At 35.4% G+C, this 26,517-nt stretch overlaps 1 protein-coding gene across 1 annotated transcript in view; it reads right to left on the bottom strand.

The window, feature by feature from the left end:
• Positions 1-1,178: 1,178 nt before the first annotated feature.
• The window catches only part of LOC106143571 (netrin receptor UNC5C), a 59,013-nt gene continuing 33,674 nt past the window's right edge, over positions 1,179-26,517 (bottom strand). The window contains exons 6-12 of the mRNA XM_013345695.2: positions 19,262-19,435; positions 14,891-15,046; positions 8,025-8,162; positions 7,301-7,448; positions 6,641-6,762; positions 5,138-5,371; positions 1,179-4,847 (exon numbers count right to left, since the gene is read on the bottom strand). Coding sequence (XP_013201149.1) covers positions 3,670-4,847; positions 5,138-5,371; positions 6,641-6,762; positions 7,301-7,448; positions 8,025-8,162; positions 14,891-15,046; positions 19,262-19,435 — 2,150 coding nt within the window. The 3' untranslated portion in view covers positions 1,179-3,669. The remainder of the gene's footprint in view (positions 4,848-5,137; positions 5,372-6,640; positions 6,763-7,300; positions 7,449-8,024; positions 8,163-14,890; positions 15,047-19,261; positions 19,436-26,517) is intronic.

Below are 26,517 nucleotides of genomic sequence, written 5' to 3'. Positions count from 1 at the left end.
GGCAAATATTAACTTATGTCTTCATTGTCTTAAACGTATATTTCTATAACAATTAACTTGAAGAAAACTAAATATTAAGTATTTTTATAATGGTATTTTTTTTTTGTAAAATAACAATTAAATTCTTATAGTTAAAATAATTGACCGCCTCTGTGGCGCAGCGGTAGTACGCTTGTCTGTGATACTGGAGATCCCGGGTACGAATCCCGGCCAGGGCATGATGAGAAATGAACTTTTTCTAATTGGCCTGGCTCTTGGATATTTATCTATATAAGTATTTATTTTAAAATATAGTATCATTGAACTTTTTACTTACAAAAAAGAAGGACTTTCATTTTGGTTGCCATATTTAAATAACCAATGAAGTGAACGAATTTGTCTAACTAAATTGTAACATTTCAAATTGGATACACCATTGTAATGTTTTTTTTAATCAGATATTTTACTTCATCAATGCTTCAGCAGCTACAGTTATATTATTTGTCAAATTTACAATTCTCCTTCCGATATTTGCATCGTTATACATAGGTGTTAGCTTTCCACATCACCGCTAACAGTGGGACCCCGCCCGATTGCCGTAGCCCTTGACGTGTGAACATCAACCGGCCAAGCTCACACCTGCCCAGTGGCTGTTTAACGTGGCCTTTGTTCGAAATTTGAAATTTTCCTCGCCTGTCATATCGGTAGTCTATGGTCTTTGAACGTTTGAGAAACGTTCCAGAATAGTGATGTTCTGTTGTTTTTATTTGTTGCCAGTATTTTTTAAAATTAGAAATTAGGTGTTCACTTGAAATATTAAAAATTTTCTACAAAAGAATATTACGTTACTAATTGCGTTTTTCAAATCAAATATTCGATGCGTTTGATTATACCTACCTTGAATATGGCACATACATGCTTCAACTTCACTACACTTACACTTCTATATCTCTTGCGGGGTAGACAGAGCCAACATTCTTGAATGGCTTCATGATATGTTTAATATAATATAGTAAGAATATGGCAAAGGATACGAAAAATGTTGAAAGTTTCAAAGTGGTGTTCCTACCAAATTAGGGAAACAAAATAAGGAAACATTTAATAAATTCCATCTGTATATAACATTAAATAGGTGAAATAAAAACAAAGATACGCACAGTTAAACATAATTTATTTCATATTATTTTAAGTATCACAGATTCATTTATTTTAATAGTCATCACGTTAACAAAAATATATATAGTCTACGGCAGCATGTATATAATTTACAGATCAGGAATAGTCCCGCTAATAGTAACTGCAATATACTTATTTACATCTTATAGGTATGTACAGGCGAAGTGATGTAACTTGCAAAGGATTAAAGGTCGGTGCACACAAGCGCTTTACAACGCTGCAATATTTTTATTTTTTTATTCAATATTGGATCAGGCATTTGTCTTCCATCTCACTTGGTAAGTAACGATGTAGAGAGAGATGTTACATGCCTATTCCATTTTTTCTACTTTCGCGGAAAATAGAATAGGAATTTTTGTCAGGGAATATAGACGCAGGCAGTTTAGGTATATTTTGGAATAAGTTTCAATATGATACAATACAACGCTAAAATCATCAACGACAGTAAAGTCACAGCTTATTAGTACGACTTTGCAAATACAATACCACTGAACAGAATTCCTAAACTATTTGATTGATACGGTATTGGGGAAATTGCTTTTATCGGAGTTCTTTTTTACTTTTAAAGCCTATGTTAAACAAGACAAGGTGTAAAATGAGATGTAGTTTCAACTTTAGCTTCCTGCTAATTTGAGTAATCAGAACTCAGAAAACAACCTTGAATCGTTATGGACAATTTTTTAAAGGGCTGTTGTACGGCTACAAATTAAAAATATTACGAAGTGGTGTGTAGTAACACGCTTGTGTGCCTCGTTGACTTAAAGACTTGTCAGCGGTCATTTATTGTTTGTTGACTAATTGATAAACATTCTTTGTGTATTGGATTAAATAAATAAAAAAATGTAATTGTATTCCACATTTTTTTCCTAAGTGAGAGTGAGAGAGAATATTTTTTGACATGTAGGCATGTCAACTACCATTATGCTAACAATTTGACTGCATGTAACAAAGTTTATCGACCGCTGCTAAGTCTAAAGAGATTTTTTGCAAGTTTTACGTGTGAAAGTTATATTAATTGTTATAAATGCAGTTTCTAATTTATTTCATACTTACGGTAAGGTATTTTTGCGTATAGCTTCTGTGAATTGTGAATAGATTATTAATGGATGCTTTTTTTCAGTCACTTGTTTTATCGAAACATCACGACATTTCAACAACTGGCATTATAATGGCATTGTGAAATATCTGGAAATGAAAATATGTTCGACACACATTTTTCTGACTTATTAACAAAATCCTTCCAAAAAAATTGGAAAACGAAAGGAAAGAAATAAGGGTTCAATAAGATGAGATTTCATCTACACCGCCACGCAAAATTACCTACCATCTCTTTATGAGTAAATTGTAACTTTCACGACTCAATGGATGAAACAAGTTCATAATTGAATTCTATTAAAAGATTTTTGTCTACTTCATTGTATTCAATTAATGTGCCGTCATTACTTCGTTACAATTGAAATGTCCCCTTCGGTATAAGAACTTCTAAAAGGCGTGCCTAATTTAGTTGTAACAGTACTAAGCTCGGATAAATTGAATAAGTATGACGTTCAAATTTGAAGTAATTGATGAAACAATTCAGTTACCGAGTAGAAATTTTTGAAGTTACCCAATAATTTATCATATTTTGATTATCAAAGAAGAAGTTCTAGAAGGCGACACAAATATTCATCATGTTTTGATTAAAAAAAGATCAGAGTGGTTTTGAAATTAACAAAATTATTTTACAAATGTAAAATAAAATGGTGGAATAATGTTTCTAAGAACGTACATTCGAAATCACTCAATGGATGTTTTTTTATTATTATTTGGCACACAAATAATTATGATGACGTGAGTAATAAATGATTTCTGAAATGTCCCAAAAGCGATTTACTTTTTCAGTCTTTAGGTATTCAGAAATTTCAATTTGAAATGTATTACAAATTCATAGAAAGATTTCAGACCATCATCAAATTAGATTTTTCATCGAATAGTTTCAATTTGAACATCATACTTAAAAGAATTATGCTATAAAAACTTTAAAGTATAACATTTTCGAAAATTATTGCCAAAAATCGTAGTGGCATCAGAGATTTGGCACACAGGTAAGTAATACAAACAAAGCATCAAAATAACCAGCCAAAGAATACGAAACTAAGCGATAAATCCATAATATTGTGAACACCCCAACACTTATATAAATTAACAAAAATAATCAACCGTTACCAACTTCCGGTTGGCAGTTTCTTTTTAAGACGTCATAGGCACTATTATTGCTAATATAATATAATTTATTCCCCATCGCTTATCTACAGCATAGATAATCTATACAAAATATACTACGACCATGTTATAAACTTAGACCATAGGCCTACGAAATTATACTTTCTCTAACGTAACATTTATACTACTAGTGTACCAACAAATCGTCCATATATAATTTAAAGGTCTATGCTTTCACATGTCCCGACTCTCCAGCGAGTACAGTCGACGCGAGAATCGTTAATTAAAATCAAGATCTGACTTGTCGATGATTCATAACCAAGATGGCCGCCCTTGTAGTAAGTCAGCGGCGTCGTGGCGGTCCATTTGACGCAACGCGGCGGCTAGGCCTGCGGTGGCGCCGGGACCCCGCTCTCTGCATTCCCACAGCTCCAATATAGCCTCTGTGGGTGAACTTTTCGTGGCAAACCAAGTCGTGTACCGATCCACGCCGAGGCGAGACGCCAGCGCGCGCCAGTCGTTACCGCGGGCGTTCGGCGGATCCAATATAGCGCATAGCTGCCGTTTTATTCGTGCACTTAATTTAAATGGGCCCTCGCCTGCACATTCGTTGACTCCCGCCTCGCTCACGGTTACGTTCCGCTTGCCACTATCGCTTCCCTCCTCGCTTCGGCACATCCGAGCCTCCAAAAGGTTTTCGGTTATATTGAAACTGTGTTGAGATTCCGCGCGGGGTGAACGGCCTCGGGGCGACCGACTTCGCATATCCTCGAGGGATATTCGGAATGTCTGTTTGTAGGATGGATTGGTCCTCTGACACGCGGAGATGCTGAAGTCAACATTGTCGCAGTCGTGGGTCCTCTCAAGAACGAAGCTGCAATGTAGCGCGTTATAGTTGGAGCTCCAAACATGATTGAATGGGATCTCTTGGTAACCTATTCCCGGTTTAGCTTTCCAGCCGGGACTGACGTGTTCTAGATTCAAACACAAATTGGAGCCACCATCTTGGAATAACAAAGTCTTGGTTCTCTCTAGTAGGACTCCACCGAGTTTTTTCTCTTGTTCCTGGCAGTAGTAAGGAGCGCACGGCGTGTCTTCGAAGATATAAAGCCTAATATTGTATTCTGTGGATGTTTCGTTTATTGACGCCGGGGCGTATATGGCTAATTGCAGGCCTTTGACCGCCTTCCCGTTGAAGCTCTCACCCACTAGTACAAAGGTCGACAGCATGTCGGTAACTAAATAAATCTTATCGTTGTCGAGTTGTGTGAACACGGGTGTATTGATAGTTTCTTGTCCGAGTCCGACAACCTTTCTCCACTGTGGCTGGGTGTTATCAGATTTCGCATTGTTGTGATCAATGGCGTACAAGGAGAGATTCCAGAAGCCGTGCTTGAGGCTTGCGCAGTGTGGTATCTGCAGTATGACGGATTTATTTAATTGGAGACGAGGAGGGCCGCATTTAACTACTGGACTCAGTTGCGTGATACCTGCGGGGCAAAATTTGTTCTTAATAAAACATCTTAGAGCACAGAATAAAATATGCGCAACGGTTTGGCCTGAAGCGGAACGCGTTTTTTCTCCACATAATTATGGCTCTTTGATTTCATAGTGTAATTATTTAAATGAAGTTTAAAATAGATGGGGTTTATCGCGATCTGTAATAACATGGGTTGGACGTGCTAACTTATATTTTGTAGTTTTCACTGATATATTTAATAAAGATAATAAAATTGTTTTTAACAAGAACAACAATCAAAAATAATGTCATCCCACTCACCTTTACCAAGTCGCGGTCGGTATCTGTCATCTTTCACCACTGCCACATACATTTGTTCCCTCCGCCCCCTACTAAGGGCTCCCTCGGGGACAGACAGAGCCACTCCAGCAGCAGGTAAAGCCAACCTCGCTCCACCAGCAGACACAGATAGAGACTGCGAGGTAGGGGAGTTGGAGACTAATTCGGCTAACTGAAGAGTTACTGATTCGTTGGCTGCATCGTACATTGACCCCGCTGGAAATAATGATTTGGTTATTATTCTGGCTTTATATACAAAAAGTAAAAATGACTGACTGACTGGTCTATCAACGCAGCCCTGGTCTTCCATTGGTGCCAATCTGACCTCAATTTTTCTAACAACAATTCCAAGCCAAGCAGACTGGATCAAAGTTACACATACAGTTGCCAAGCGTTGATTTACATCAAAATGTTTCCCTATCAATAAATTCGTGAAATAATTTGATCTACTCAGCAATTATTTTTAGACACTTCCCAAATAAACAACTAACAGACTTGCCGCAAACGTTTCCGTACCGCCCATTAGTGCCTTACAGTTTTAACCGTTCAATAGTCCCAATACAATTTCCTATGATAGTCATAATAATGGCCATATTTTGAAAGTGTCACTACCGGTGAATGGTGACCTCAGGGGACAAATAATTGCGATCGTATCAGTTTCCTCATTAATGTCTATGTCCTATTGTTTACACATTGCATAATGACTGATTGGAAAACGTGATTTAACATTAGTGATACAAATATGGGCGTGTCATACAGCCTTAATCGAAAGGCGTGCTTTAGAAGGGCAATGATTATTATGAGCACGATTATTTTGTGACCGATAGTGTAATTAAGTGAAACGAGATTGAAACCATTTATTTTGTTGTGATAGACTTTAGAGTTATCGTGAGAACTCTTGAGCAGACAATATTTTTTTCAATTTTGTTTTAGTATGTGACTCTTGGTTATGTTAAACCTGAGCGATGCTACTCGTTTTTTTCATGACTGGAAAACCTTGAAGGGTATGTAACCTACGCATTCACATTTTCATTTAAGTGATTTCAAATTTTACTGAGCTACTATCAATCCTATCAAGGTAATTTAGAAGCCACCATTTTTCTATTAAGGCTAACGTAAGTCAAAAATCCAATATTGTTACAATGTTGTAGTAACGAATTTAACAAGAACCTCAACTACTAAAATACAGCACCAATAAGACCTCAATATTTGATTCATTCGTTCATATAATCATGTCTATTTCCCTTGCAGGGCAGTCAGAGCCAGCAGTTTTGAAAGACTGACAGGCCACGTTAAGCTGTTAGGTTTAGTGATAGAATTGAGATTCAAATAGTGACAGGTTGTAAATCCATCGCCTTTAAGACGAATCAAAAGTTTTTAAGCCTATTCCTTAGTCGCCTTTTACGATATCCATGTGAAAGAGATGTAGTGATCCCATTCTTTTTCATATCGTTGCCGGGAACCACACGGCACCTAAATACTTACAACTAGTAAAGCAGCTAGACACGGAATGTTCAGATTCGCTGTAAGGCTTGCTGTCATAGTCATCACTCTGCCCCTTACTGGAGGCGCATGGCGTGATCTGATGGTCCACTGGAGATGCGTAACTGTAGGAGAAAATTGGGAGTCAACAAATGGTCATCATACATAGACAAAGTCAACAGTCTTGAAAAGACTGAACGGCCACGCTCAGCTATTTGGCCCCATGATAGAATTGAGATTCAAATAGTGACAGGTCGCTAGCCCATCGGCTAAAAAAGAATCCCAAGTTTGTAAGCCTATCCCTTAGTCGCCTTTTACGACATCCATGGGAAAGAAATGGAGTGGTCCTATTCTATTTTGTATTGGTGCCGGGAACCACACGGCACAAATGGTCATCAATTTAATTGAATTGAAAATAGCAGTCAATATAAATGTGGTTGTATTATCATTTATTTTCATGGGGGTCTTAGTTTTAAGATCTAATACAGCACGCACTTAAAAGTAATGTAGATTAGGTTTTGCACTGCAGTCCTACTTTCTTGCTATAGGTCAGACTTTGGACTACCTTCATAGGTAAATAGCAGACCGTTAATTTTTTACAGGACAGAGCTTCAAAGAAAACAAGGAAAATATCAGAAGAATTAAAAGGAAAAGACTGATTACCTGTTGGTGAGATGTGGAACATCGTAATGGTGCTCAGCTCTGGTGTCAGGCTGCGGATGTTCGTATCTTGGAGGTCGGTGCTGCATCAGATCAGGAGCCAACGACAGCGACTGCTTCTCCACCGTTGGGTACATTTCTGGTTGGAAATCTAGAAGGGAAACAAGAAGTTACGTATGTCATCTAGTTGATAATTTTGTACAATACAATCAAGGAATACCTTGTCGTGGTAGAAATAGATTTTGTCAATCTGTAAAACTAAAACATTACATAATCGTTAACCTTTTTATTGACATCGGAGCTGATGTAACTGTGCAAAATATACCAAGATATTATACGATTGGACACTGACATGTTTTAAACAGTCGATAAGAGTTAGGGGATTTAGTTGTAACAATTGTTCGTTTTTTGGCTATAAAAATTACTTGTTTGGTATTTAGGAAATCTAACAGTACTATTCTAATGAAAAACTATTTAACTAATGAATCCAAATAAAAATTTCATCAATTAAATTAAATAGTAGGTAAGGTTGGAAATCAAGCGTATTTTTCTATTATGTACTCGTAGGTAAAAAATGCATGTTACTACATCTAGCCTTCCGCCCCTACTTGATGGGAAGACTACTTGATTTTCATACAGTATTTTTTTTATTAAAGACTATAATATTTTTTGCTGACCTTAGGTCAAGATTACAAACAATTCTTAATGGATCGTAACGCAAACTTACCAGTCCTGGTCATGGTGTACAGAGAATGATCCCTGGTCTTCCTCTGCAGCAGCTTGTAGACCACGGCTGCTCCAGCCAGGAATACCACGACGGCTACAGCAATGCCGATGTAAAGAGGCACGTCATTATAGGCCGCTACTGTTGAAGAAAGGGTTAGATTAGTTGCTTGTTTCAGCGTATTAGGATACTGGAGGTACCCGCCACGGTATAGCTTATAATATTTGCTGATAATGTATCTTGTTACCGGTGAATTCATTCATTCATATAATCACGTCTTTATCCCTTGCGGCTTAGAAAGAGCCAGTGGTCTTGAAAGAATGATAGGCCACGTTCAGCTGTTAGGTTAGCTCATCGCCTATAAGAAGAATCCCAAGTTTATGAGCCTATCCCTTAGTCGCCTTTTACGACATCCGTGTGAAAGAGATGGAGCGTTCCTATTCTTTTTTATATTGGGAACCACACGGCACAAGTAAACGGTGAATGTTGACGACAATAAACAGTCAAAGTTACAAACTTCACCTCGTAATTAATGATAGTAAAGTAAGTAAAAAAGTATTTATTTCGTCTCCGTAGGCACAGAAAAATTACAAAAAATGTACAAAATATTGGTGAAGACTAGCGTCTGTTAAAGACTCAATTTATTATATTAACGATATTAGTAGTATATTAGATGTGAAAAATAGATTTCGCTTATGCATGTATTTTAATTTTATGCCCATCATTATTGCATCCATATTTAACATTCCCAATTTACAGGTTTAACATTCCCAATTTACAGGTTTAACATTCCCAATTTACAGGTTTAACATTCCCAATTTTATTCCCTTACAATCCGTCAAACACTTCCTCTTGAAAATTTTGACATATTTTTTAGCATAAGTCATTATAGCTTCCTACAACTACTTCATCCATTCTGACGTCCCTACTTCCAACGAGTGGGTAAATAAAACACTCTGTTGTACTATGCTCACAAAGTTGAAGCTAAAAGATGTATGCTAAACGATCTAAACTCATAACATCTTTACGAGTTTCCATAACGCTTCTCGGCAAAGTACTGAACTTTGAGCATGTGCATCCAATATTTTGCAGGACATAGTGTAGGTAATGCACCACACGTGCTGACACTGTGGATTCCATTACAAGACTTCAGACTGAATGAACGAGACAGTTGAAACATTAATTCCCGTGAACGCAACTTAAACTTAAATCCAAAATTAATAAATTGCCAAACATTATAAAGGGAAGTGACTGAAGTAAAAAAAATTATATCGGTAAAATATATTTTTTTTATTGTTTAAATATTATTGAACAAAATAGTACAATTTTGGTAAGAACTGAAAGAAATGTGTATTAAGTTAATATGTTTTCCTTCATAATAATTACTTAATAAGCATTTTAAATACATAACGTGTATGAAAATATGCGATAGAATAATTTAAATTAGGTAGAGTCATAAAAAAACGTTAATGTCATTCTTAAATGTGTATTGAGATTATCATATCAATTTTAGTTATCATCGTAAATTTAAATGCCTTATTAAGACATTGTAAATATTTGCTTTTTTAAAACTTGTTGATTTAATTCTGTTATTTGAAAATAAAGATATCAGTAGTCATAAGAATTTTCTTTGCATTATTTGTAACCAATTTATTTATATTCTCCAGCGATTTCCAATGAATAAAAACGAGCTAATGAATCGCACATTAATCAAATTGACAGGGTACAGTTTCCCAATGACATCACAATCTTAATGGCTGATAAAAATTTCATCCGCAATCTGATAAAAAGTTACTTAAAAAAGGGACGTCGAAAAAATTTACAACTCTGTACAATTCTTAACACCGAGTAATAAAGTACAATTTGAGAATGTTTTTAGACCTGCTGTTCCCAAACTTCACAATGAAGTCGTTCGACGGGTTGATAACAATCTCGGACATAACACGGATAATTAAATTTAAAATGCAAGTGTTGCTCCGATTGAAAGTTGTTAATGTATAATGTAAGAAATAAATTCGTGGTAATCCTGCTTTTTTATTAAAACGCTTATATATTATAATAAATAGGATATTGCAATACATTGAAGAAATGTGCCGTGAAGTTCCCGGCACCATTGCAAAAAAGAATGACCACTCCATCTCTAACCTCTATTTCTTTTTCAATTCTATCATTAAGTCAAATAGCTGAACGTGGCCATTCAGTCTTTTTAAGACTGTTGGCCACGTTCAGAGAAGAGAATTGAGATTCAAATATTGACAGGTTGCTTGCTAGACCATCGCCTAAAAGAGAAATCCCAAGTTTATAAGCCCATCCCCTAGTCGCCTTTTACGACATCCGTGGGAAAGAGATGAAGTGGTACCCTTCCAATTTTGCAATGGTGCCGGGAACCACACGACACATTTCTTCAATGTATTGCAATCAAGTTTTTGTCCTCATAAATCGCTTACAGTACGCAAGGCTCAAATTGTTCCCATCACTATGCGATGTTGCAAGCGTTTTTGCTAATTTGGATTCAATCGCGATAGCGGTGACACATGCCCTGTATTTAGGGCGTATCTAATTGCTCGCATTCAATTCAAGTTGATGTAACATATGGCTTGATTTATATTGTTGATGTTATAAATATGTAACAATGCTTTATATCTTTCTCACGTTCACTTTTATTAATCCTTTTGCCTGTGACTTTAGTGGTGTAAATCCATGGTGTGTTATACACTACGAGTAATATTATAAATGCGAAAGTTTGCGAGTATGTCAGTATGAATGTTTGTTACTCTTTCACGCAAAAACTACTGAACCGATTACGATGAAATTTGGTATGTAGGTAGCTGAAGACCCAGAAAAACATATAGACTACTTTTTATCCCGGAGTTCCCGCGGGATTGGTAGGGTTTCCATGCGGACGAATTCGCGGGCGGTCTCTAGTACATACATATTATCACGTTTGTATCCCTTGCAGGGTCAGTAAGTCAAAGGTCAACAGACTTGAAAATACTGATAGGCTCGTTCAGCTGTTTGGCTTAATGATAGAATTGAGATTCAAATGGTGACAGGTTGCTAGCCCATCGCCTAAAAGAAGAATCTCAAGTTTATGAGCCTGTTCCTTATGGTATGTTATTTCATGTTTAATTGTTTTACTAATCAGTCATTGAGAGATAAAATTGTTTTACTAGAAATCCCAACATGATTTTACGGCTGAAGATATATTAGTATATTTAGAACCAATTTTGATAAACACCGTCATGACGTTGTCTTTCATTGCGCATGTTTGCCATTGTGCATTTTGACAAGCTTATAGAAGTACCAACGACAAATATAAGTCAGCAATACTAAATCTGTTACAACTGTAATTCTAACTAAACACGTGGACTGGTAAATGTTGCAACCAACTACATATAAATCCAATATAAACAAGTTCCATTTATTGCTAACCGATGTTTGGAATCCAATAAATCAGTAGAACATCCGCTACTTGATTCCATCCAACCGCGTAATATAAGCATTAATAAATTTATGAACGTTGCCTTATCGGATTAATTTCAAAATTTGTACGCACTGTAAACATTTGTCAGTGCCAGCCGTATATTCCATGTCCGTTGCAGAGATTGCTGATACGAAAAGCAATCGAAATTTACAAACCCTTGTAGTTCTGCCCATAACGTGGTAGGAGGCCTCGCGAATTGGATCCCTCGTGTCTAACAACGCAGGAAAATCTAGACTTTATTTAAAGCACGATAGAGAATGCAGTTGCATGGACGATGTTGAGGTATATGTGAATGCATTTTGCGAACTCCTGCTGCGTTCACTCGACGAAATCACAACAAATCATTCACGGGGTCCTCGTAACGTAATCATCGTTTTGTAAATTGATATTTACTATATATTCATCAATATGGCAAACGCAGATTAAAGCTAAAAGACTAACCATAAAATTGTTATTGTCGGGGAAATGGCGGCCGTAAAAGGTATTATCTGGAGAATAGTAGTTGTAATTAATGGCCTGTAAACTTCAGTAAAGCTGATTTCAAACCACAAATGCGAGTGTTAGTTTCACTTAAACATCTTTCTTTTAAGTGTTTTAAAATTAACTGCACATATTGAAAACCTGTTGTTATTTTAGTAACTGATTATATTTCGTTCAATAGTTTGGACGATATGTTATTAAATATAAAAAAAATACTGAAATCTTTTTCTTCGTTCTAAAATTCTATGAGACTCATTTATTTAAAAACTGGTCATAAATTTTCAAATAATATTTTCTAGCACCGAAAGCATAAAAATAATCCCGCTAAATTATGAAAGCAATAAATTGAAATTCCCAACAAATTGTGCAGCGGCATAAAATACAACGTCCATTCAAATTCTATCTGAAGATACTATTAACACACTTCCAACATCTATTATTTACTTCTCCACAGCTTCATTTAATAAATGACATGTTTACATTCTATTTAGAATTGTTATTTAACAAAAGATGAAAAGCTACCATAAAATTTTCGCCATTTCCCCTTTGTGTGCGGGCAATTAGGCTAATGAAGTACGAAGTACCGCCTGCTGGATGAATAGCCCCAACAAACGTTCTTTGCATTCATTCGCTCACCTTTCATATGAGTAATTTGCTGATGGCTCCAGCTCAACCTTACTCGAATTAGCTGAAAGCGCCGGTGTATAATGGCCTTTCCCAGATAGCAGCCAATTCCCTTTTAATTTGCTGATGAAAAATTTGTGTCAAATTGAACACGAAATGTTTCGTCGTGTTTATTAATAGACCCTGCTTCCTTGTTTAGAGTTTCTGATGTGAAAATAGATGTTTTCTCTACTTTCAACTTAAGTATATGTATTCATAAAATCAGTTAGAGCCAGTGAGAAGACTTTGGCAGGTATACTATTGTATTGTTCGCTTAATTTGAGGTTAGTGCCGTGTGGCTCCCGGCACCAATACAAAAAAGAATAGGATGAAAAGAATCCCAAGTTTGTAAGCCTATTCGTTAGTCGCCTTTTACGACATCTATGGAAAAGAGATGGAGTGCATCTCTTTCCCATGGATGTCGTAAAAGGCGACTAAGGGATAGGCTTACAAACTTGGGATTCTTTTTTAGGCGATGGGCTAGCAACCTGTCCCTAGTTGAATCGCAATTCTATCGTTAAGCCAAATAGCTGAACGTTGCCATTCAGTCTTATCAAGACTGTTGGCTCTTTCTACCCCGCAAGGGATACAGACGTGACCATTTGTATGTATGTATTTGAGGTTACCATAAAATCTAATAAAGTGAATTATTGAGGAAGAAAATTATGAAATTAATACACAATATGTAGATTAAATGCGCATGGTCAAATTCACAATATAGGATCGAGGATTTGTAATGTGTAAAAATGAGACATTAAAAGTGAAGAATTGTTTAGTAAAAGCAAAGAAACCACCAGAGGCTATTTATCAAACGTTCGATAAACAGAAAGGGAAATTGAATACGAGTCAACAGGGACCACAAAATGATTTATTGCCATTATAAACAAAATATGGACTGATCATTTTCCATTTGAAGATTGAATTGCTCCTGGGGGAAGGCATTACAGGAATGTTTCGGAATGATATTGAATTAATTTTAATCGTTTGACTGGAACCTAAGAATTCTTGGCTATTGATGATATTTTATTTCTAAGATATTAAAGGAATTCATTATTTAAGTGCTTTGAATTTTGTTTCTCAATTTTCTGTCATCGTGTTTGTTGTTTACGGTAGAAATTGTAACAGTACTTCGATTGTACGAGTATTTTAAAATTTCTGTGCCCAACCTATAAAACAAATGCTTAGAAAAAAACTTGTTACAGCTGGTAAAACAAATGATTTTATTACAAAAATTAGATAAAGTGCTCGATAAAGAAAGATCAAAAGAAAAGATGTTATAGTACTGTCACTGTTAACCTCAAGATATGCATATTAAAGTCAACATGCAAGTCCGCCATAAAATTTTAGGCCCTCGTCTAAATTTAGACGATATGATACGAGCCAGATGGTCACGGAGCCCGATTTTAGTATCTCTCGAATCTTTTTAACGTGTCCAACATAAATTGAACCGCGCTTTACCTATATATTACTTTCAAGTGCAACCAATTCGTTTGAGTTGTGGGAGGGCGGGCAGATCCAAATAGAGTGGTCCGCTGGAGTAACAACCGATAGCTTGTTATATGCAGCATTTCATAGTTATGATCTCGGAAAAGGAAGTGTATTTTTGGGTATGGCATCTGGCCATGTTTTCTGAGGAATTGTATTAATTAACAGGTCCCCGCTTCATAATTTGTAATTCCCATGCGATATCGTAAACCACGTTCTTCTATTTGGGATTCGGGTCCATCGTAAAGATGAAATATGGTGTCAATTAATTTGGATGCGTTGCAGACGGAAATGTGCCGCAAAAAGTGGAGAGTTTCGAATATGTTTATGATTTGTTGATTCTTGGAAGCATTTCTTTTATTTACAGTTATGATTTGTAAAAAGTGGATGGTGAAGATATTTAGCGTAGCATATTTTGTGTAGATATTTAACTTGGAGAAAATAAAATAAAGTGACAAAGTTACTGTCAATTTAATAATATAAAAAAAATACTGGAGATTTTGACTTTCACAAAAGCTACCTTAGTAGATTATGAAAATGTTCACCAAGCCGGAACGTCCAGGCGAAAGTTCAGGTCGAGAGAGTTAAGAAAAGACAGGCTTGCATTAAAAGTAACAGCATTCTCTGGATAAAGAAGTGCCCAAAGATAATGGCGAGACGGAAGAAACAATTTCTGCCACCCGCCATGAAAGAGGTTTATTATGTATATAAGAACAAAATACTGGCACCTAACAATTTAAAAAAAAAGAAAACATACCGCCGTGCACTCCGCAGTAGTCTCCAACGCACTCCGCGTACTGGACGTGTTGTCCGGAGCAGGGCGTGTCTCCGTTGCAGGTGCGACGTCTGCTCTGCCTGCAATCGGCCCCGCAGACCGACCACTCGGTCCAGGTCCCCCAGCGGCCGGGTAGGGCTGTTGAAAATATTTGGGGTTAACAACAGTAGCCATTCGAAATATAAAAATGAAGTAAATGACTACCTTAGACTTGGCCGTTGGGATACATACTTATAGTGGACCGTCTTTAATAGATATACTAAATTCAAATTGCTATGCTAATGATAGAGTTGATATTTAAATAGTGAGTCCATTGGGATAGTTTAAAACTTATAATATGAATGGAAAAACAGTAGATGTGTTAGAAATAGGTACCCCAAAGAATGGTTAAGGCAGTGCTTTTGAAATCATATGGTTCGATTAAGATTATTTTCTAAAGCAAATATAATCTTTTAATTTCTTTTAGTTTTTAATTAAATTTAATCATCGGTGTGTTATTATCATAGCATAAAATATAGAGCAAAGCAAACATTTTCCTAGATTTGAAAATACCCATAACTAGTTACTAGTAACGTCAGGACGCCTTTAATATGAAACAACACTAGATTTACCTTTCAACACTGCCAACAGATAATAAATAAAAAAAAAGACAAAGTAATTGAATAGAAACATGTTTAAAAGAATCTTAACACAAATCACCACAAGCTAACTAGGAGTTACAAGGTATCGCCCTATAAATTGAAATTTAAATACATCTGCCAGTAACTGCCCTTACATGCGACATAGGAATAAATCACATGCTTTTTTTGACAAAAGAAATAATAGAGGCGGTTCATACCGCGTTGGTGTGTGGTGCAAACGAAAGGAGATTAGCGATAAATGCTGAATTATTAATTTCATTCAACATGTTTGTGTGAGTTCAGGACGAATAAAAATCTATCGTAAAAATCACGCCTCAGGTCGTGAGATGGAGATAAAAATACCAGGATGCACTATTGTTGTGTAAAACACACATTTGATGCCTCTTATTAAAAGGACAGAAAAACAACCGTAATATAAACTTAATAAGTATACATACATGGACAATGTGCTTTGTGGTTCCCGGCACTTAGAATAAGACCACCCAATATCTTCAACATGGTTGTCGTAAAAGGCGACTAAGGGAAAGGCTTATAAACTTGGGATTCCTCTTGTAGGCGATAGACTATCAACCTGTCGCTATTTGAATCTCAATTTCATCATAAAGCAATACCGCTGAACGTGGCCTTTCAGAGTTTTCAAGACTATTGGTTTTGTCTACCCTGTAAGGGATATAGACGTGACTATATGTATGTAAGTACTTGGAACAAAGTACATAGATTGAGCTAAACCGTTCCACCACACGTTTCCCCAAAACAAGTTCAAGACCTATGTTATGGGACGCTTGCTCTCTTATAAGAAGTAAATACAATAGAAGGTTAATTAGTAATCTTAAACCCATCGAAAATAATTTTCACTTATACACAAAACTCTATCAATTGCGATTGTAAAACATTAAAATTCTAATTAATTCGGTCGCGCTTATGACTCAAACCCTATAATTATACCCTACATCTGTGTGGGTGTAACACACGCATATTAAACTTTAAAAGTGTGTAACATTTCTTATTAATTAATGCGCACACATAAATCAGTCGTGGTTCGTTAGTGTGAGGTACGGTAAAGGCACATTTTTTTTGTCGTAAATTGTAATTGCCAGTATACATATAGCTATAATGGATGTTACTGAATTTGGTTTCATCGTATCATTTGCACACCAAAAACGTGGGCATATCTCTTTTATTATATATATTTTTTATATTAAACCTTATTTTGAAATAATCTTCTGAAATGAACAGTAGGTGACACTTTTATTTTTTCTGTCTCATGCATATACATAATAATTACGTCTTTATCGCCTGCGAGGCAGACAGAGCCAAACTGTATTGTTCACCTATACTGTATAAACTTCAAATTTTACTAAGATGCCATACCTATAAGTGTTTATAAATTTCGCGTCGCATTATACTATTAGAATAGAATAGAACAGAATCGTTATTTGCTTTTGATAAGGGTTTACAAAACATTTATTATCGAAGCGTTTCGAATCGTGTTACAATGAATCTTGTGCACCGAGCGAATTACATACATTCATCAAATCACCCCTTTTTTAGGAAGGGTAGGCAGAGACTACATCTACATCGACTTCCTTATGTTTAATTAAAAAAACATCATTAAACCTTAATGCTTAGTTAATAAACCTACAGTATGTAGTATTTTATTTTCTCCTTTTATCTTTAGTGTATTTAGCACCAACCCATGGAATGGCACCTTAAACTCTACGAGAAACAGTCTTTGATGTGTGATTCATAATTTATGTACTACGCACGAAATTGAACCACACGGTTCCTCATTGTGCAGACTCGAGTTTGTGTCTAGAACCGACTTTCTAATAAACCAGCAGTTTAATTTCTAATGCTTTTAACTCAAGACTAATCAAACAACGCAGACTTATTGCTAATACAATCTCTTCTAGTCAACATTTGAAAGATGTGCCGTGTGGTTCCCGGCACCAATAGAAAAGAAAAATAGAACCACTCCATCACTTCCCCATGGATATCGTTAAAGGCGACTAAGGGGTAAGACTAAAGATAATGATACTTATATATATGGACGTGAAACGTGGTTTTTTTGTATTTTCCAAACAGTTGACTCTGTCTACCCAGTAAGGGCGTGACTTATGTATGTGTAGTTGTACTCGGATTGTCATTATTCGAAATTACCTATAAGCAAAGTCACATGTAAAAAAAAAAACAAAAAGTAAATACCAATTTACTTAAGTGTGAAACAAAAATATAAAACAAAGCTTCATAGGAGTTATTATACAATTGAAATTATTCTAAAGCGTCCAAACAAAGTATGAACACGCCGGTGCAAAGAACTCATATAGGCCCTATTGTGGTCGTACAAAAGTCGTATAAAAGGAATTAAAATGTTGGCCACGTGTTCAGAATCAAGTATTCAAAATGGTGCTTACACCATTTCATAAAATAAAAAACTATTAAAATGACGCACTTAATCGCGGCTATGAAATCGTCCAAAGCGGTATCGTATAAAAGATTGTACAGTCTTGAAAAGAAAAATACCACGTTCAGTTGTATGACTTTATGACGTCAGATGTTGCTAGCCCATCGCCTAAAAAATAATTCCAAGTTTATAGACCTATCCCTTGGTCGCCTTTTACGATATCCACAGGAAAGATATGGAGTGGTTCCATTCTATTTGTTATCTAGCGATTTGTTCTAAGTACTTACAGTACAGACAGACAGACCCAACAGTATTGAATATACTGAAAATCTACGTTCAGCTGTATTGCTTTATGATGAAATTTTGATTCAAATAGTGACAGGTTGCTGGCCTATCGCCTACAAGAGGAATCCTAACTTTATGAGCTTATGCCTTGTTCGCCTTTTACGTCATCCATAGGAAAGATATTGCGCACTTTATGTTCTCTTTACCTATGCCTTTACCTACCCTTTACCCTAACCTATGCACCTTCAAAAGGTTAAGAAGTGATGTTCCTTACTCGTAAAAAAACACTTACCGACTAGAAGTTGCTGTGTGTTATCCATGTATCCATCTTCGAGTGCAATGTAGGGAAAATAAATTGTTTGGGATTATAAAATATAATATAATTACGATGATAATATTTATATGAATGAACTAGAAAACCCCTTTACGCTTTACTCGCGTACAACGAAAAATTACTATAATTCCCGTTCCCGCGGGAATTTTGAGAAATGCTCTCTTAGTGCATCTCTAGACCATATGAAGAATCTACACGCCAAATTTCAAGTCTCTAAACTATGCGGTTTGGGCTTTGCATTGACATATCAGTCAGTCATTCACTTTCTTCTATATACATACATAAATCACTTTCCAGGGGGACCACATCTTTCCACTTATCTTGATCCCTGCATACTTCTTTCGCTTCATCCACATTCATAACTCTCTTGATGCAAGCTCGTCGGTTTCGGGTACTCTTGACCTGACCTTTTGCGAGAACACCTCCGATTTCATCAAGGTGGGAAGTTCCTTCCCACTCCAACAGTCCTATTCACACTCCCTTTGTATATTTTATTCTATATTTCGGTAAGTATTCAAACTAATATACACAACTTTGAAAATAGTCCTCAGTAAATGGCCGTGGTGGGATTTGAACCTGTGCCTTTCTGCACATCATGCATTTTAACCAGGCACTTACCAATTCGACCACCGACACTCCCCTATTTCTACTGCCTTGCTATTTAGATAACAAAATTACAACCAACATACCACTCTGACACGGTAAACAGCTAGACGTCCTCTGCACTGAAGGCCCTTGGCACTGGGCGCCTCCGTTGAGGGGGTAGGGCTCCGTGCACGTCCTGGTGCGCCTCTGGCCTTCCGTAGCCCGTCCGTTGCACCGGCATTGGGTCCAAGAACTCCATGAGCTCCAACCGCCATTCACTAAAGAAGAAAAGAATTTGGAGTTAAAAAAAGGCTTTATAGAAAAAGGTCAAAAAATTTGTTTTTAATTTTGTCTCTTTTTAAATATGTCTGGCAAGTTGATGATGGAATTTTTGGTATTTGAATTTGTTTTGTATACTGAGTTGATAAAAGACTATGTCTATACCTATTACAATAAAGAAGTAGGATTATACATTCAAATAAAATTGACACCTCTTAATTGGAGGAGGAAACGTGATACCAGCTCCCGTACCACGGTTTTGCGGAACTCCGTTAATATAGCTGTCTTGTTTCACATCATAATGAAAAGCGAAACAGCAATAGTTTTTCGTGCGGTAAAAAGGCGTTGCGCGTGCCATGATAGGGGGCTACTCACTTCGATAGTTTTACTTATAGTGATTTACTAGAGGCCACCCGCAATTTCGTCCGCGTGATATCAATCCCGCAGGAACTCCGGGATAAAAAGTAGCCTATATGTTATTCTGGGTCTTCAGCTACCTACATACTTAATTTCATCGTAATCGGTTCAGTAGTTTTTGCGTGAAAGAGTAACAAACATCCATACTGACATCCTGATACACGCACAAACTTTAGCATTTATAATATTAGTAGGATATATATTTAATGGTCTAGGTAACTTAACACGAAGACGTTCCCGTTTCAATCAAGGTGCGCAAGTCTTGATCTTCCTCTACAAATGTCCCAATAAGTATTTAGTTAAACTGTTCAGTGTATCCTCTGCCAACCATTGAAGCATTCCCTTTTCAATTCATGTAACTATAACTTCTTTCTCATCACAACACTCCCTTGTCACGCTGTTTTTTTTTCCTGTCATTCTATTTTAAACCAATCATACTTCCAATAACAGTTACGGTAAAAAATCTTATCTCAGTGGGCAAAAAGCAATATTGCGAGACTTTTAGGTATCGCAAGTCATTAGTTTTGTGATAAAAAAATATAACATACATACATATAATCACATCTATATCCCTTGCGGGGTAGACAGAGCCAACAGTCTTATAAAGACTGATAGGCCACGTTCAGCTGTTTGGCTTTAAGATATATAATTGAGATTAAAATAGTGACAGGTTGCTAGCCCATTGTCTAAAAGAAAAATCCCATGTTTATAAGCCTACCCCATAGTCGCCTTTTACGACATCCATGGGAAAGAGATGGAGTGGTCCTATTCATTTTTCTATTGGTGCCGGGAACCACATGGCAAAAAAATATAGTACGGTAGGAAATAATAAAAATTCTACGTAAGTCCAATACGCAGAAACGGTTTTATCGTAAACAAAAAGTTACATGACAGCTTTTTCTATGAACCGTGCTTTCAAATAAAATATGTTTAATTGGACACGACAGCTTACCAGTGTACGTGACGAAATAATTACCTAATTTAACCCACAATACTAAAAAGGAGTATTGCTTAGTTAGAAATATTTCTTTATCATGTTTTTTCTGAATGATTATATATTATATATTAAAGATAAATCATATTATTTCGGCAATGGAAAAATCAAGTCATTAACGTCGCTTAAAATAATTCTAATTCTATATCTATTCTATGTCTATGTAAGTTGTGTGTTGTATGCAATTTTGTATTGAAATGAACATCTTAACTAAGGCGAACGTAGACATTTACTATTAAATAGTACCTCGTTAAAACATTGAAAAAAAAAAAAACTGTGACCTTCGACCGCTTAATCAATCATACTATTTATAGTACTAATTAGTGAACCACTACAAAAAAATATAACAACGATAAAATCTACTAAGAATGCATGTGTGTCGCACATTTGGGACTACAGAAAATTGGGACCATCTGAGTTAGAAACGATATTGGTGTATTCCCTAAGGACCTATGGATTCGCTCCAGATAATATAATTCTTTTGAAATAGAAATATATATGTGTACCAAGTGGTTCCTTCCTATGTGATAGACGACTTATTAATTGAAAACGATGATGACCCATCTCCATTTTTTAATTTAAATTTTTATCGGGACGAGAAACATTCTTTTTTTTAATAAGGAACGTATTTTTAACAGCTTAAAAAGTCAAGCCTAATTTAAAATTCCATTATAGTAAAAGAAAAGATACAACTAGTTAAATTTAAAATTTATACCAGTGGAACTCGGAAACATGAGATAATTATCATTTCATTCATACACTGTTCAAATTATTGTAGAATTATGAAATAAGCTTAAATATCTAAAACTATATCTTCAATTTTAAGAACCGTTTCGAAAATTATGTTAGGATTTCTCTTTTTCTTTCCGAATTCTTAATATATATTTATTACTTGGTATCTATGTACCAAGTGATACGTCACCTATCCCACATTAGGCATGCCTTTTTTAGATTTACTTGCAAAAAATTCGTTAATTTCTCTTTTGGATTGAATCGAAAGTAACTAAATGCCCAAAAGCCGAGCCTGCGTGCTCGTATGTTGGTATCTTTCGCTAAATCTCCTTGTTAGGAAGACACGCGAAGTCGCGTGCAATACCTAGTCTGTGTTGTACCTAATGGCTTACCTAGAATTTATTTTTCTATAATTAAACTCTTATTAGCACTCCGTATTTGGCGTGGGGGTAAAATTAGATGCCGTAAACTGTTTGGGTATGTAGTACAATTAACTGGTACCACACTATTTGTGTTCGACTCCGAAGGCAGTATATTTTATGACTCAGGAGTTGTAAGGAAGTAATCAATTAAATTCTAACGATTATTAAGTTCTAGCTACTTTGATAAATAAATAACATCCCAGAGATTTACAAGATTAGTAATTAAAAATTTAATTAACAACATGTTCTATACCTAGGCGATCAGTGCGTTGGTACCAACCATTTAGCTTTTAAGTGTTTTCAGTAGTACCTAGGTTTTAAGTTTTTTTATTGTTCAGACGTTTTTCTGGGCTTGTTGCCTAAACACTTTTTCTTTTAATGCGTTCTATAAATGTTGCCATCAATATTAACAACAAAGCTTCATTTTTTTTAATATACGCTAGCATAGACACATTTAATAGATAGGTATATACAGAAGCGTTTCGTATTTCACGTTCTCCTCAAAATGATGGCCTAATGATGGGTCATTATGCTACTGACGGCATTAGGAATTCACGGTTAGACCACATGTTGTCCAAATTGTCTATAGTCCTTAAACGGAGTTATTCTCTTTGGGTCCAGCAGAATAGTTCCTTAGTATCATTCTAAAACAAACAGGATACGTATTTTTGTTAGTAAGTTTATTAAGATTTTATTGTATCAGTCTTAGGTATTTGATTTTTAAATATAATCATTTTTCTCACTTATAAATGATAGTCAAAGATTTCTTAGTGTTTGACTAAAGACGACGACTGTACAATTAATTCATGAGGAAAAAGTATTTCCAATTCATACATTAAATTTTTGATGAACCTTTTTTTTAATCAAAGGCACATAGTCAAGTCTCATGATAGGTATCAAAATAATAAAAAAAATCTTGGCGGAGTAAATAGGTAACGAAAAGTATATTTTATGTCCATTCAAGTGGACAGACAAAACACTCTAAGGATTTTGCAATCAAAAATATCCAAGGATTCCATTGCGGTGTGATTTTCAAAATAATAAAAAAATACTTTTATTATTTACGTTTAAAAATTTAAAACTTCCAATACAAGAGAAAGAAACTCCTAACATCTGACAACAAATACTAATAGCAAAAATACTTCTTATCTCGATTGACAAAAAATACTGTGACACTTAATTAGAAGATTTTTTACGCTTCGAGTAGAACTAATGTGGGAGACATTCGAAAGGCTGTTTCAAAGTCACGTAACACCCGACTATTTATCTCTTAGTTCAAAGTTAACAGCTTTTTTTAAGAGCACCAATAATAGAGGATTAGATACGCCCAAAGTGTAAGCAGGAATGTTGGGAATTATAATCTGAATATGTAAAATTTTCTGAAGTTTAGTCAAGTGAACACAATTAAGTTGGACAATAGTTGTACAGTTTATTATCTGTTGATGTCCAATACAGTTATTTCTTTCGTGATTACATACAAAGACACACATGTGACGTTTTTCCCTTTAAGCATACATACAAACGTACATACGTCACGTCTTAATCCTTTGCGGGGTAGACAGAGCAAACAGTCTCAAATATTATGACATTTTTCTATTTAGGGCTACATACATACGTCACGTCTATATCTCTTGCGGGATAGACAGAGCAAACAGTCTCTGATAGGCCACGTTCAGCTTTTTGGCTTAATGATAGAAATGAGATTCAAATAGTGACAGGTTGCTAGCCCATCGCCTAAAAGAAGAATCATAAGTTTAAAACCATTTTATATTGATTGTTAATTGTTTTACATTTTAAGAATAATGACAAGGATATTTCTTCAATGTAAAGTACGTTAAAATATAATCACCAACCATGTCATTTATAAGAATTAATCCACAGTAATTTAGCATGAACATCAAAATAACAATTCACTCAAAAACAATAAAAATAAATTTCAATAAACGCAAAATTGCCTCTGACCGCTGTAGACCACCCGTGACCATTTCGGTACTTTCTCAATAAAAATTGATTGCGCCATTAGAACTGCGTATGTTATTAACCTATTAAACCACTGTTAATATTAATAAACTTCTGCCATCTGGCGATTATAGAACTTAACATTAGTCAGACGAAATTACTTTCACGGTAACTGCTAAACGACTTGTGGATCGGGATAGTTCACATTGTGTAAGTTTACTTAACTGTCAAGTATTATTTAATAGCTAAAATTTAAAAATTATTGATGAATGTATAACTTTTTGGAGATAATATCTAATAGTGCATCAAAATTTTCAAGTAAAAACATCAAAGGTTATATGAAAACAGTTGCCCTAAAAACATTGTCAGTATTCGCCATTATTAACATGCTTTATTTAGCAGACCCCAAACTTTAGGTAATGCCAGTAGCTGATAATTTATTATATATTGAGCTTTATTTAGAGAGAAAGGTAACAATTTATATAAACCATAATCCAGATTATTCCAGAATTGAGTATTCATTTTTCTAAACTCTGATTAAAAAGTATCAAGTAAATTCCATTTTAAAAATTTATCGTGTTTCAAATGGGAATTACCACAATATCAAGAAATAAATTTTTAGGTAAAAATTTGAATAATTACGGTCCGAAATACAATAAAACGGATGTTGAGAGCTACACCAAACAAGTGAACAAGGCCAATGGTGATGAGAGATAATACACAAAAGCTTTGTTGGGCTCAGTGACAGCTAACAAGAAACTCTAACAATGTGAACATTGTTCTGTTCAAGCTAAAAGTGGTTATAATTGACTTGCTCAAAATGAGTTAAACACGAGCTAGACTTTAGTTACATTAATAACGGTACCTGATTTTATATAGATCGGCGAGATGACTTGATAAGGCTAGAATTTAGTTGTAAGCCATTTTAGGCATATTTCATTGGCCTAGTTTTTAGGGTGATCATTTTTGGAATGACGAAAATACATTTATTGTAACAGTAAACTGCTTGAACAACATTATTCAGAAACCCTATTTCATAACATTGGTTGTCAATAAATACGAGTACGAGCATATGTAACTGTGTACCTACTGGAGAAAAGGGTTGGTTAATAAATTAGGGATAAAATACTGAAAACAACGTATAAATAAGTAAATGAAAGTTCAAAAAATAAAATATACAATCAGATTAAACATGTGAAAGATAGAATTTACCACTGATAAAAATGTGGCTTTTCAGAATACAAGTTCTCATTCCATTGAAATCGATGATGGCACTCATAAAATTCTAATAGATAAAGTAGGAATAGTTAGTGAAAAGATTTCTTATAGAAATTCCTCAGGTCTATAAAACTTAAATCTCCATTGACAAAAGGAAGCTTAGAAGACGGGCAATAAACATAAGATCATAATATAATTGTGAAATGTAATAAAATTTGACATCGCACGAAACGGACATAATATGATGAAGGTTCAGTATAAAATATTTTTGCATAATAATAATATTGCCTAAGATTGTAGCGGAAAATTTTGGTGTTAATAAAAATAGACATCAAAGACAATTAATTATCATATTTTTTTTATTTTTCATGTCATAAGTTATGAGGAACGTGAAACAACTGAATCTAATAGAATTCAAATGGTTGTGTTGTTATTAATATTTGATTAAATAATTATATATCTATTATCTTAAAATTAACAATTTCTTCAACATAATGAACTTTAAGTAAAGTTACATACATCACAAAGAAGTATGCAGGGATAGTGGCAAGTGGAAATACTTCTTTGCCAACCCCTCCAGGAAAGAAGCGTGATTTTATGTACATATATACATATAATTACATCTATATCCCTTGCGGGGTAGACAGAGCCAACAGTCTTGAAAAGACTGATAGGCCACGTTCAGCTATTTTGCGTAAAGAAAGAATTGAGATTCAAATAGTGACAGGTTGCTAGCCTATCGCCTAAAAGAAGAATCTCAAGTTTATAAGCATATCCCTTAATCGCCTTTTACGACATCCATGGGAAAGAGATGGAATGGTCCTATTCTGTTTTGTATTGGTGCCGGGAACCACACGTATTTTATTTATCTAAACAAAAAGTACATTGACAAAAAATTTCTTTGTAGGGTCACTTTATAATAATTTGCGGAACCCCAAAAAGCATCAAGAAGACGACAAACGCCCACTAGGGGCATTCACGACGTGATAACGACGATATATGGCCCAATTTGCAAGTAAGTGCTACAATTTCTATAGCATAAACACAAAGGGCCCTAACTCCGCAATAAATGTGATTGGTTGGACGCATCGGTGAGACGTGAACTATTGAAACTTTAACTCGGTCTGATGACTTGGTTAATGCCTCTCTTAAGCGTATTTAGTGCCGTGCGGTTCCTGGACTACGGAATAGGATCACTCCATATCTATCTCATGGATGTCGTAAAAGGCGAGTAAGGGAAAGGCAAATAAACTTGGGGTTCTTCTTGTAGGCGGTGGGCTAGCAACTTGTCACCATTTGAATCTCAATTCCATCATTAAACTATACAACTGAACGTGGC

Source organism: Amyelois transitella, chromosome 7 (assembly GCF_032362555.1).
Source record: "Amyelois transitella isolate CPQ chromosome 7, ilAmyTran1.1, whole genome shotgun sequence".
Classification (NCBI taxonomy): Eukaryota; Metazoa; Arthropoda; class Insecta; order Lepidoptera; family Pyralidae; genus Amyelois; species Amyelois transitella.
Note: the sequence above shows the minus strand (reverse complement) of the source record. Positions and strands in the feature narration are given on the sequence as shown.